The 13122-nt window shown below is 45.9% G+C and overlaps 1 protein-coding gene across 3 annotated transcripts; it reads right to left on the reverse strand.

Annotated features, from left to right (window-relative positions):
* Positions 1-991: 991 nt before the first annotated feature.
* MNDA (myeloid cell nuclear differentiation antigen) lies at positions 992-12657 on the reverse strand. 3 transcript variants are annotated; one of them, XM_078078479.1, is made up of 7 exons: positions 12431-12657; positions 7995-8283; positions 6950-7086; positions 6298-6462; positions 4876-5298; positions 3282-3470; positions 992-1297 (listed from the first exon to the last, which is right to left on the reverse strand). In XM_078078479.1, exons 2-7 carry the CDS (start codon positions 8257-8259, stop codon positions 1163-1165), a joined length of 1314 nt encoding a protein of 437 aa, XP_077934605.1. In that variant the 5' UTR covers positions 8260-8283; positions 12431-12657; the 3' UTR covers positions 992-1162. The 3 variants fall into 3 exon arrangements, with proteins under 3 accessions (XP_077934605.1, XP_077934607.1, XP_035925679.2); XM_078078481.1 differs by having other exon boundaries at positions 12422-12657; XM_036069786.2 differs by having other exon boundaries at positions 12435-12656.
* Between the last annotated feature and the right edge of the window lie 465 nt (positions 12658-13122).

Genomic DNA, 13122 nt, shown 5'->3' on the forward strand with positions numbered 1-13122 from the left:
CGTGCTCAACCCCATAGCAGCTGCTGGGCCTCGCTTGATCTCAGCCCCAATGTGTGCAGCTCCCAGGACCCAGCCGGTGAACGAGGCCCCCTCTGCAGAGCTCTCTTCTCTCCAGATGCCAGCTATTTGGGTGCCACGCAAACTGATGTTTACCGCCGTGGCCGGTGTGGCTGCCAGGCTCTGCTTTGACACCTGCTCCCCAGCTGCCACCGGGAAACCCCCCCCGGGCCCCTGCGGTGCTTACTGCTGAGTCGGCTTCCCCTCAGGGGTCCTATCCTTGTGCAGCCTGCTGCTCGAAGCCTGGAGCTGTCACCTCCCATCCTCGGACGGAGTCATGGTGTTGCTTCTGGGGGGAGGCTACTCTGCAATCCCCAGAAACAGAGTCAGCTGCTCTATTGTAAATATTGACTTTAGGAATTTAATTTCTTTAGGTGATATTTGCTGTCACGTAGGGTAGATGTCACTCACTATTTTCTAACTTTTTGCTCTTTGCATGTCCCTCTTTGGGTCACATGGGTCTGGAATCCACACACGTAAGAGAATAGGAAAATACTGCTGAAAAATTAATAATGTGGTGTACCTACAGATCAGGGGGATGGGACTAGATGTGTCACTGTAGCTAGAGATAGGGAAGCTTCTTGAAAATATTGGCCCCTCTGTATAAATCACCAATGGTGCTTCCTCCAGAGAAACCAATGCCATGAACGCTCCCCTTCAGAGGGACAGAATTGCAGAGAGGAGTTTTTTTGGGGGGACCGAATAAACCTTTCTCCAGGGCATAGGATTCACCGATTTTCAGATAGGCTGTGGGACCAACCTGCATCACCTGAGGCTGGCCCCAGTGAGGGCCCTCTGGAAGTCACAGTCAGCATGCAGACCCCCATGTCGGTGAGGTCCAGAGCACCCCACCCCCGACGCCCCATGTGGCTCACAGCACACAAATCAACCACCCTCACACAGCTCACTCCTGGGTTAAAGAGACCATATGATGCCCTTTGAAAAAGGACGTTTTATTTTTTTTTTTTTGCATTATAAATGTGTTAGTTGTAAAATGTAATATTCTTAGAAAATACAGAAAAATACAAGTATTTTTTATAAAATAAAGAAATATAATCTACAATGCAGCCCTTAATATGCTGGGCTATTTCTACTGCATCTATTTTTAATAGAAATCCTCAGTTTTAACAATACCACTATGATAGCCCATGAATTGATCTGGAGGGGAGTGCATCATATCAAATTCCACCTTTAAGTCAAAACCGACTGGCTCCTTCTTGCTTTTCCTAGCCTTGATGACCTTAAAGGAGAGATAAGAAAGACACAATGAGATCCTAGGGGTTGCACTGAAGGTCTGCTGCTCTTCTTCCTTCCACCTGCACTGTGTCTCCAGCTCCGTCAACACCCCGTGTCCTCTCTCGGAGGCTGCTCATTCTCTCTCCCCCATCTCCTGCACTGCACCACCCTCTTGTGAGCCCTCCTCATCTGGAGCCTAAAGGAGAGATTTCCTGGTGCCCCCATGGGTCCACTTGAACAGCTCCACAAGGATGGTGAGGAGGAAAGAAGGGGAGTCCTCACTGGAGCAGAAAAGTGACAGGAAGCAACAAAAGGTAAATATTTTTCCCAGGGCAACTGCTCTGGACTAAAGGTAGAAGTCGGGGATTCTTGCGTTAGGGGACCTGAAGAGTGGCACTGATGTACACGTCTGTACGCACGAATAGATCAGAATTTCTAGATTAATTATTTGCACTCAGTTTAATGTTGATTAGCGCATCAAGAATTCCATGGTGGACCTCTGTGAGTATGTGTGTGTATGTTCCTACGTGCCCGAGAAAGAGAGTGTGGTGTCACGTGGGCCAAGATGTGCACTGCACGACAGGGTGGTGCCTTTGGCTCTAAGATACAGTTACTCAGGGTCCTGGGACCCCCTCGGTCATGTGTCTGGTACGCGCTCTGTTGACCCTCTTCTTCGTTAAACTTGTTTTGGTGCTTATTATACACACTTTCCATTTTGCTGCTGACCTCTATGCTCACTTCTTTTTGTTCCTGCGTGGTATACTTCCCCTCAGGCCACTCTCAAAGACCAGTTTTTCCCAAAGCTGCACCCTTATGTGTCTGGTCTGCCCACTGAGCCCAAGAGTCTGAGTCTGGAGCCCAAGCACCTGGGCCAGCACAGGGGTCTCGGTTACAGCAGACATATGCAGTGCCCAGCAGGGCTACCGCCCACCTTTCAACGACAGTGATAATCAGTATCTCCATCAATGAAATGGGAATAACGACCTCAGTATCTTCGTCACTGTCTCAGTTCCCAGCACACAGTGAGCGCTCAGCTAAGTGTTTTCTTACTCGTTTAAATACACATGTTGTTATGTTATTATTTCTCTTGGGCAGTATCATTCACACCCATGCCTTTAAGAATTATCCTTAAGCTGCCAAGTACTGCTGTTGCTTGCTGTCCCCGTCTCCAAACCTGGCCTCTCCCTAATGCATCCCTCCAGAGTTACTAGCATACTTTTTGCCAAGATGTCAAAGTCATCAGGCATTCTTCCGCATAAAATTTTTCAAGTGGTTACTTGTTTTCACAATGAATTTTCCATTTCCGTTTATTTCTGACAAAAGAAATACACCAAATACACCCCCTGACCCGTTTCTACTCCCTGGCCTCACCTTCCCTCCATCTCTAATCTATGGCATTTCAGTTACAGAAATCATGTTGTCTCACACTTTTGGGGACACACATGCATCATTTCTCTTGCCTAGAACTCTTTCCAATGTCTACTTTGTTAAGAAAAATAGTACCTACTGCAGAATGATTTCCGTTTTGGTGTTCGGCAGTTAGAGAATGTGTATGGTCTCACTTAACCACGCACGGTCTTACCTCAACCCAATGATGTAGAGACTGTGACCCTTTCAGAGGACCAGTCAAGCTACATCCCCAACGTCAGGCAGGTGGTGACTGCTGAAGGCCAGGATTCTAATCAGGTCTGTCCTATTCAAGGCCCTGCTCTCAACCATTATGAGAAGTAGCCTCCCTGCCTTCCTAATGTCTTCAAATATTTCCTTATTTAGCGTAAGTATCTTATCCTTTTGAAATCTCTGTGAATGTCATTTCCTCATAGCCTTTTAAAAATCCTCCACTTAAAAATGAATGCAAGGCATGGCCGTGTTCTCCTCCCACCCGCTGGACTCTTATGTGTCCAAAAACAGGAATCTGGTGCTCTCAAAACCTAAACAAAATTATTTGCCTCTATTGGCAAACTAACGTTCCTCTATCCAGTTCCCACCTGGATGAAGCTGTGAGTTCCACATGTCAGTTTCAGCTTCTGGTCAATTGTTTTCAGTTGAAAGCAGAAGAGTCGAAGTTTATCTCCTTTCTCACACCTGATGTTGTGCCATCTCTCGGTCCCCACGACCTCCATCGTTCCTGTATTATCCTGTATTTCATATACGGTCGTCTTCCTATTCACTTTTTTCTGCAACAGAAATGCAACATTCAGTTTCTGAAGTCATAGCAGTGACTTTCATATATCTGAGGAAGCACCTGGTGGCACAGGAAATCCAAGACATAAAAAAGCAATTATAGGCACAAATAAACACAGAGCTTTGGCAAGGTCTTGTCAGAGAACTTTCCTTTTATTATCCTGCTTTTGTATTTTCTTCCCCTTTCTTGTTCTAGATATTTTCTATCTGGCAATTCTAGCACAATGAGTTTTCTTCCTATTTTCTACTGCTTCACCACAAGGGAAGCGTTGATTCCTTAAAACAACTGGAATCAGAGGAAGGAATCGGAGCTCTGGTGGACTCCTTTAGCTCCTGTCCTTATGCAGAAAGGAATGGACATGACCACGACTATTTGTCAGCCGATTATAAAGAACCTATATAACAAGTAAGGTTCCAGTAACTAATTCCTTTTTCAACCTTCTCCATTTACCCATCCTTCTCCAAATCTTATCTCCACTGACCTGGATCCTGCAGTTCACTTTCTTAAGTTATAACTCATCAATTCTATAAATGCATTTTTAACCATGGTCTCTGAAAGACAGTGTAAGAAAGGAATGGAAGTAAATTAAGGGGCTATCCCGGAAGACAGGCATATGGGGCTATGAAGCATATAAGATCTTATGAGATCCTATGAGATACCAGGGGAGTTCATGACAGTTTGTAAATTCCGGGGAGAACTGAATGCATCATACTAACCAGTACCCTGAATTTGGACATGACATCTCAGTAAAACTGTCCATGCCATCCCTCCCCCCCTTTTGGGGATATAATGGAATTAGATTGCCATGTCTTCCAATTATCATACAATATGAAACCTTAGTCTTCAATAAACTGTTCATAAATAATGTGTTAAATAAATAGGTTAGAGGAGACAGCCTTGAATGATTATATTATTTGCCTACATGTTGAAGGTATTCACATTCAGGAGAATACAAGCCAATATATTTATTACTCTGAATATGTGTCACAGCCAGAATTAATCTTTGTTAGGGCAATCTATTATTCAAAGTAAAAAAAATTAAAAAAAAAGATTTATAGTCGTGGAGGAGCTCAGACATACAATTATGAGCATGTGCATACTCATTTATACCCTGTGCTGTCCTTGCTCACGGAGGTTGAAAATAATCATTACTGGTGAAATAACAAGGTTTCTAGTGACTCTTTTTCAAAGAACTTGCATGAAGGTATCTCGGGTAGAAGACTATCAGGTCACCAGTCCCGTTTCCTGCTGTGTGGCACACTTGACCTCCACTCTGTAGTCAAGACAGTGGGCTGGGAGCCGGGCTCCACCCCAGAGTCAGTACACAGAGCTTGGCAAGTGAAAACACTCAATTTCAGGTGTGGACAGAGAAAATAAAAACAATTTTAAGGGATTACCTCATGTAACAGAAATAATCCATACACAAATGTTCCTGATGCTTGCTTGTAAAGATTATCAATCTTGGGAGTTTCATTTGCTCTTTTGATGATGCTGTTTGGGACCACAATCAATTGGAAAGGCTCGGCTTCGTACACAGATGAGGCTTTGTTTATCTCGAGGATTCCTTTGCATTCATAGTAATCTAATATGGTAATGATATTCTCTTTTCTGAATTTCTCTTTCAGGTTGCTGTTTAAAACCTTCACATGGAAAAACTGACTGGGAGTGGCCACTGTAGCATGAAACATTCTGCTTCTCCCCTCTTCTGGGGACTCGTATTCAAATGGCTCCGTTGCTTTCAGTACCAGGACAGTCAGGGGGCCCTGCTGAAGGACACGTCCTCTAGGAGCAGCTTGATGTTGGCCCTTCATCATCATCATCTGGTTGTGTGTCGGACAGAAACAGGGAAACAAACTTACAAGTCTGGGCAGGGAATACCAGCCAGGTCATTTTCTCATGCGTGAAACCTCAATTATAACACTGGGACCACAACGACCCTCACAGATATTTGGAGCTGGAGCCAGGCTAGAAACGAATTACCTAACAGAAAGGAAAAGCTAACGAACCAGTAGCTTATCTAGCCAAAGTATAAGGTAGCAGACAGCGGCCTAGGAGTCCAAACACCCTCACTTCAACAGACGCGTCTTTCTGAATTAGAGCCGGATCCTCCGCAAGAGCGGGACAGAACTGCGCTGCCCTCAAGGACCAAAGGAACAGATTCAAATATTTCATTCAAATATATCCTCCACCCATTCAGTCTTAAACGACTAAAGAAAATAGGAAGCGTGAACAAACCACGCCGAGGGCCCTGGAGGTGGGGACCAGCGCCCACACGAGCCACAAAGGGTTCTCAGTGTATCTGGGACGCCCGTGAGGGTCCAGCTCATGTCACCTCTGCGCAAGAAACAGCGCTGTTAGTGGCTCCAAAGTCCCTGTCCTACTTGGCTCCGCAGAGGATAGGTGCCTGGGACCATGTAGCCACAGCATTTCTCTAACGGAAGAGAGGAGGACAGGTGTGTTCACCTCTGATCCCCTCTCCCACCGTGGCCTGGTCTGGATGAGCAGCGGCCGAATCCTGTCAGGAAGGGGAAACCCCCCCGCAGGGCGGGCAGGGATGGGTGTTGGGGTCCTAGACACGGAGGGGCATGGAGCCAAGCCACTCACCCCCACAGACCAGAGGCACTTGAGACGCGTCTGGCCTGGGGTAGTCCACACGGCCACCACCATGTACTTTATGTGGCTGTGGCTTCTCCTCGTGGGACCCACTCACCCCCAACAAGGGCAGCCCCTTTGCCCAAGCGCGCTGGGACGCCTGCGACCGACGGCAGGGGCGGTCCCTGGGCGCGAGGACACCGGCGAGGACAACGGGGCAGCGGTACCTGGGGGCAGGCGGAGAAGAACGGGGCCGACGGTGCGCTCTGGGGCGGCGGGAGGCCGACAGCCGCGGACGTGCTGGCCCCGGAGCGCCACACCGCCTGCGTGTGCGGCTGGGTCCCCTTGTTCTTTTTTGTCGCAGCCGTTCCTTTGGCGGCGGTTTTTCTTTTCTGAAAGTAGTTTAATGCTCCTGTTAGCGGCTTTCAGCACCAAGAGAAGCACCGCACAGTGTCACTGCTTGGCCGGGAATGCGGCGTCCCGGGAAACCCCCGGTGTCCCCGGCTGTCGCCTGGAGACAGGCAGCGGGTGAGAGCGGGCAGGGCTGACAGCCCGCAGGGGAGACGCTCACGGACGCAGACGCCCCAGTGCTGGAGCCGCCCCCGCGTTGGGACGGGAAGAGCTTCAGCCTCCTGAAAATCGGGGTGCGCGGGGGTGCGCGAGCCGCGGTGCCAGCCTGGCTGCGACTCGTCTGCACGAAGGAGGTGATGTCATCACGTTTATGTCACGGAAACGTTTTCCACGTTTTTGCCTGGCACGAAGCAGATGACCCGAATGCCTCCATTTGGCAAATCTGCGCCGACCGAATACCGACAAAGCAGCAAGTGCCCGGCAGAGCCCTTCCTGGGCCCGAAGCCCCCTGTCCCTCCCCAGGCCTACCTGAGGCGCAGCGGTCCCCTCCGCTCTCTCGCACAGCAGAGCGCTGCTCGTCGTGGGGGCGCACGCCGAGGGGCCCGCCCTTGCCTGTTGCGGCTTTTTCTTTGGAGTTTCTTCTGTTGTCTTCATTTTCTTTGCAACTGATACAAAAACAAGGAGGACACAATGAACCCAGGGCTGAAGCCTTGTCACAGCTAAGTCCTCTCAGCTCCCGCGGCGGATCCAGGTACACTGGAGTCTGCCTGTCCTGCCTGAGCCAGCCTGGCCCGAGGGGACCGCCGGCCCCACCACAGGCCGGGACACTGCGTCCTGCTCTTCAGTGGTTTCCGAACTCTCTCTCCGGGCAGTGAGCACATCCTCCCCATCCTCTGGATTCCTATGCGCTGCCATCCCACCCTTTCCCAGCCCTGTTCTCCCATCATCTCCTTAAAAAAAATCCAAGGTTTTCATGATACTGACTGCTTGGTCATGTTCTTCAAAAGATCTATTAAAATAACAGAAACCAATGAAAGGAAATAGGATACAGATCAGTGAGGTGACAAAATGGCGACATTGGCCTTTGGGTTTTTTTAAATTTTGTTTCAACACCGTGATTTTACCAGGGGCAAGTTGCCCGCCTCTCTGAGAGGTAGGTTTTATGTTAAGCACGCTGTACGTTTGTTACCAGAAGGCAGATGATCATGTGGCAAATAGGGTTAGAATAGGCACATTCATTGGCTAAACGTAATTATTTTAAAATAAGTGATTATTTTGTGATTTTCTAACACTTCCAAAGCACTGGAAGCCTCAGGCTTTCATGGGCTCCTTCTATCTTTCATTCTTTGTCCTTGCGCCTAATACAACCTTCAGCATAGATCAATCAATCAGTCCCCTTCCCAGGAAAGGGGATGCCCAGGGCTGTTAGCTTGTTGGCCCCTGCATCCTGCGTGGTCACCGCTGCGGAGTCACGCGCTGGCAAAGGGGTATGCCACCCCACCAAGTGCTCTTCTACGCAATTTGGGGAGGGGGGTCAGGGTAGAGCAGTCAGTTGTGGGATCTTCCTTATTACCTTTCATCTTCTCATTTCTAAGTTGCTTAACAATGTCCTTAAGTGGTGGCATGTCCTTGAATAGGTCTATTAGCTTGTCCACACAGGCAGCCCCTGGGAATTTCTTTTCCATCAGGTCAGCAATCTTGACCTTGTTATATTCTTCTTGCATGTTTGCAGTCAGTCCCAAATCACGGGCCAGTAGGGACTTAACTATGCTAAACTGGTAGTCGTTGATGAGCTCCAGTCCTTTCAGCAGAATAATTCTCTTGTACTCACCCCCCATCTCTCCAGGTATGGCTGGCTGAGCCTGCAAGAGAAAAATACCATACAGTGTTCTACCTTTCTCCAGAAGATTTAAAAGTCTGGCTGTGTCTATGTGAGTGAGTGGCCCATGTCACGGTGTCGTCCTTGAGTGTGTGTGACAAAGAGGAACTTAATTTCCAGGTGTGTCACTGTGGGTTGAGAACTGCTGTATTCAGGACTTCTAAGAAATTCTTTCCTTTTAATAATGATAGTTGAGTTGGGTTGGGGGTGGGTGTGGTGGCAGGAGGTCTGGAAAGAGGTCTTGCTGTTGCCTTATGTGGAGTGTGGGCTGCAGGGGGTCAGAGTCCCCACTCGCTCGCTACCTCCTCCCATCCTGTGTTGGGGCTGAGGTCTCTCCCTGGATGTCCACCTGCTGGCTCTGGACTCTGTCACCTCTCACTCCCTGTGACTGTCCTCCCACCGTCCCCCTCCCTGCTGGGTACCTGCCCAGCATGCCGGACTCTTCCCTAGTCAGCCCTTCCCATGTCCTCTCTCCCTGGGGCTCGGGCCATGTTCTCCGTGTCCTATGTGCCCTGGTCTACCTGCTCTCTCGTGCAGAACCATAGTAGCCCTGATTGGCCACAATTAAGAGTTGCTTGAATTTCCTCCTCCCAGCTAATTTCTCGACTCAGTTCTCTCTCCATAAGCCGTACTTCTAGCTGTCTCAAAATCCTTCAGTAGTTCCCTGTTTTCCTTAGGAAGTACTCCTGGATATTTAGCCCGGCTTTTACGCCTTGAATAATGTCTCTTCCTGACTTCTCCCCTTTTCCATTTTTCATATTTAGGTTCCAGAAATATGCATTGCATCGTGCTATGTCAGGCTCTCTGCATGGAATGTACTTCCTCCACCCCCCCCTTTTTTTTGAAAGGTAAATCTAGAGAATACATGGTCTTCATGAAACTAGTATAATGTAATTCTGCCAAATCATGTACATGTGCAGACATGTTCAGCCCAAATCCAATCATATTCTTATGTTGGATATTTTTACATAGTATCCTAAACTCTGAAACTAATTCAGCTTATGAAAATCAGTATTTGTGAAAAATGTCACTTTTGTCATTTTTGTTCCTCCCGTATCTTCCCCCAGCACATGACTCAGTAAGCAGAAGACGATTGTTAATAGCTTAGACTATGGAGTTCAGAAGACTTAGCTCCTAGAATATAATCATGTGACCACATACTTCAACGGGTACAACTCGAATGTAAGTGAGTGATTTGTAAGATGAGATTGAAAGCTGTCCCACAAGAAGACAGAATGGATTCAGAAATAGAAGACAGAAAATGCATGTGAGACCTCTCAGGCCACAGGTCAAAGTGTCCACACCCACATGCTGTTTGTTGTTAAAAGAACAAAATATAAAATGAAAAGGAGAAGATATTGAAAGAAATAATGAGATACACTTCTTGGGATTCAAATAACATGAATATCCTCAGAGGGATTGACCAATAGTGTGCCAAATAGGAGAGCAAAGGAAAAACCCACATCAGGACATAATGTAGAGGAACTGAAAAATATCCAAAACAGCAAGAAAAAATTGACTTCCAGAGAAAAAGAGTAGATCACTTACAAAGTTTCAAAATCAGATTTTCAACAGCAAAACTGGCATGGAGTACCTCCGTATAGTATTTCACCCAAATTCCATATCTGCACTACTGAAATCTCCCCAAATTGTGAAAACAAAAGTTATGTGGGTGTGTGTGATTGCGCATGTCCGTGTGTGTATCAATTTGATGACAGATTTTGTTAGAAAAATATCTGATGTGAGACCTCAGGAGCCTGTGTAGAATATATATATATATATATTTTTAAATTCCACCTTAATGCAAGTTCTCACGTCTTGCTGATATGGTTTTGAGCAGCATTGTTGGGGCCTGGAGCTAAGGGCCAAGAGAGAATTCTTGAGACATCTTTGGTGCAAAAAGGTGGTTTTATTAAAGCACAGGGACAGGACCCGTGGGCAGAAAGAGCTGCTGCCCTGGGGTTGTGAGGGGTGACCCATTATATACTTTGGGGCTGTGGGAAGTAAAGATAAGGGAAGTTCAAGGGAAGTTTGAAAAGGACTTTCATATGCTAAAGAAGATGCACAGGATACTGGAAGCCTAGCTATTGTCAAACTAAGGTTGTTTTTCCCTCTAGCAAAGCAATACCTATACTCTGCCTGCCTCAGGTATCTGTCCATGGGCTGCAAGTTATAAGCACATTTAATTGTTTCTCATTTCCTTTTGCCTTTGTTTCCCACAACATCGCTACACGACCGTGAGTGCCTGTGAGCTGAGTCAGGACTCAGATCTTATTCGATCATCTATATGATACACAAGATGTGGTGTGTGCATTAGACAGCCTTTCCTAAGTCACTCAAATTCTGAATTTCAAAACTTATGTGAACCCAAATGTTTCAGAGAGGCGTTGGCCAATATAAATTGAAGAAAAAATAATTTTGAAACCAGAATTTTGTATCTAGCTCAAATGGCATTGAAATGCAATGTACTACAGCTGAATCTCTGATATTGACCAACACAGTAAACAGATTTGCAACACAAAGACACCAACGGAGCAGTGTTTTGGAAACGGTATTCCCCTGGAAAATAAGAGGTCAGGAAAAAAAAGAAAAAAAAAAAAAAACCACACAACTGCTGGCAAAAAAGAAAGAGAGAACAAGACCTTGATTGACTCTTTCAATATTTTAAAAATAAATAAAGCCCCAACTGAAGAGAAACAAAACAGGAAGTAGATCAACATGGTGGGGTGGACAGGGAAGAAAGAGGATTTGTGCTTAATGAGCTACTTGCCTGTTAGGACGGGTTGGAGATATAAATTTAAATTTATTGGCGAAGAAGAAGAAAGCACAGAATAAACACTATAGGTAATTGTTTTAAGTTAGTCAAAATACAGCACTTCACCTAATGTACATAAAGGGATAAACCCACTAAAAGGCAACATTTCTAAAATGGATTTTAAAAAAAATCTACTTATGTATCATTGACAAAAAGTAACTCAAAGTTTTAAAAAAGATTGTTGCCGAAGTTGTACATGGAAACATTAAAGAGAGCAGACTATCTGTGTCAGTGTAGCGTTAAAAAGACTTTAAGACAAAGATTTTAATCAGAACTAGTTTCACTGCACAATGATTAAAGGTTTACCTTCCAGAAAGTTGCAACAGTTTTAATTATGTATTTGCTTAATAGTAATAAATATATATTATTTATTATGAGCTTTTGTTATTCATATTATTATGAATAGTGTTATGTAGCATATTTCTCACTATATATTCATACATATATGTTAACAGTTGAGAGAACTACAAGGAAAAATGGACAAAATCATGATTATAGTTTGACTCTAGCATATGTTAGTTACTGAACAAAGCAAGAAAAGCAGCAGAAAATACTTAGAAAAGCTGACCAACACTGCTCAGCTTAAATAAAAAGCTTGATCTAACACTTAGGAAATTCTGAAACTAATATTTAAAATGTTACATTTCTCTCAAATGGGCATGAAATGTTTGTGCACCAAGCTCTACAGAAAGACTAAAGCATTTCCCAAACTGTGGCTACAGATTTGTCTCCAACCACCTTTTTTCTACAAACTCCACCACCGTTTGCCTCAGCCTTTGAGGAGCCCAGGGAGTGTGTCTGCCACGACCTGAAATGCCGGCCCGCCATTCGAGGCAGAGCGGACCCACAGCGCTCAGGGAAACGCTAGGGCGCCATGTGTTTGAGGGAGTGTGCCCATGAACCTGAGAAACGCTCTACTGTGTGGGGGTGTTCTCATGTTTTGTGAAATTGGGATAATACCATAGAATATAGTTTTATGTCCAGATGTATTTTCTTACTTAGTATCATTGCATAATACTTTTTTCATCCCACCATCCTGTCCCCTATCCCACTCCCACCACAGCCGGCAAGTTCCCTGGGCCCCCTCCAGGCTAGAAAGCCAAGGCCCGCTTCTGAATATCAACCATGCTGTAAACACCCACAGAATGGATTTTAAAGCTGCAATCGTCAAAGATACCTATCATCGTCCCATGTAGTGGAAGGATTAGGATGAAGGCACTGAGATTTTCACTTTTCAGAATACAGTTGATACCAGCCCCAGCCCCCATCAAGGAAGTACCCGCATCTCCTCTACAAAAATCCTGACCGGACTCACTCACTGAAGATTCTCCCCAGTAGTCCAGATCTCGAGATCTTCTTCAGAAATGTAGCAATCAGTGTTTGCTTGGCTTGAGTAGGAAGACAAATCAGTAAAGCTCTCAGAAACTGAACTGCAGGATACTGCAATCTCCTGAAATGCTAAGAAAATAATTTCTGAGGTAAGAAAATGGCAGTGGTGAGCATCACAGAGTAGCCACCCCGGCTGCCTGCCTTGAGCTCAGCCCCCAGAGGCGGAGATTACGAAACTTGTTCTGAGACTCCTCCCATCCAGGGCTTTAGCTCTGTGTTTCCCTAGTCAGAGGAGCTGAACAGCTTTCTCATACGCATCTTAGACACAATGAAAAATCAGAGCTAAATTATCACTTCTTTTATTTTATTTTTACAAATGTTTGAAAGGAGTTACAACATTAGAACTTTCTAAACAGCAGACTTCAGTGTGGGTCGGTAGATGCCAGAGCCCCTTAAGTGAGGCTCCGAGACCATGAAGGAAGAGTGAGTCACCAACCCCAACTTCCTCCCTTTCTGTTCACATAGCAACCAAGGCAGGAGGAGATCTTGGGGGATTGTTCATGGGTAAACACAAGTGACTAATAGGCTCATATCATTACAGCAAAACTCCTTCAAATTCTGGCAGAGCAGGAAGCTTCTAGAAGAGTTAAGGGCCCAATGAATACTTTGTCTACAATG

The sequence above is a fragment of the Halichoerus grypus genome, chromosome 7 (genome assembly GCF_964656455.1).
Source record: "Halichoerus grypus chromosome 7, mHalGry1.hap1.1, whole genome shotgun sequence".
Classification (NCBI taxonomy): domain Eukaryota; kingdom Metazoa; phylum Chordata; class Mammalia; order Carnivora; family Phocidae; genus Halichoerus; species Halichoerus grypus.

What these genes read in the sequence shown, in the direction of transcription:
- MNDA (XM_078078479.1), bottom strand. Translation starts at nt 8,259, where the DNA reads ATGGGGGGTGAGTACAAGAGAATTATTCTGCTGAAAGGACTGGAGCTC. An exon ending in GATTATTTCTGTTACATGAG is followed by an intron (nt 3,471 to 4,875) that starts GTAATCCCTTAA and finishes TTTCTGTTGCAG; the next exon opens with AAAAAAGTGAATAGGAAGAC. An exon ending in GAACTCACAGCTTCATCCAG is followed by an intron (nt 1,298 to 3,281) that starts GTGGGAACTGGA and finishes CTCTCCTTTAAG; the next exon opens with GTCATCAAGGCTAGGAAAAG.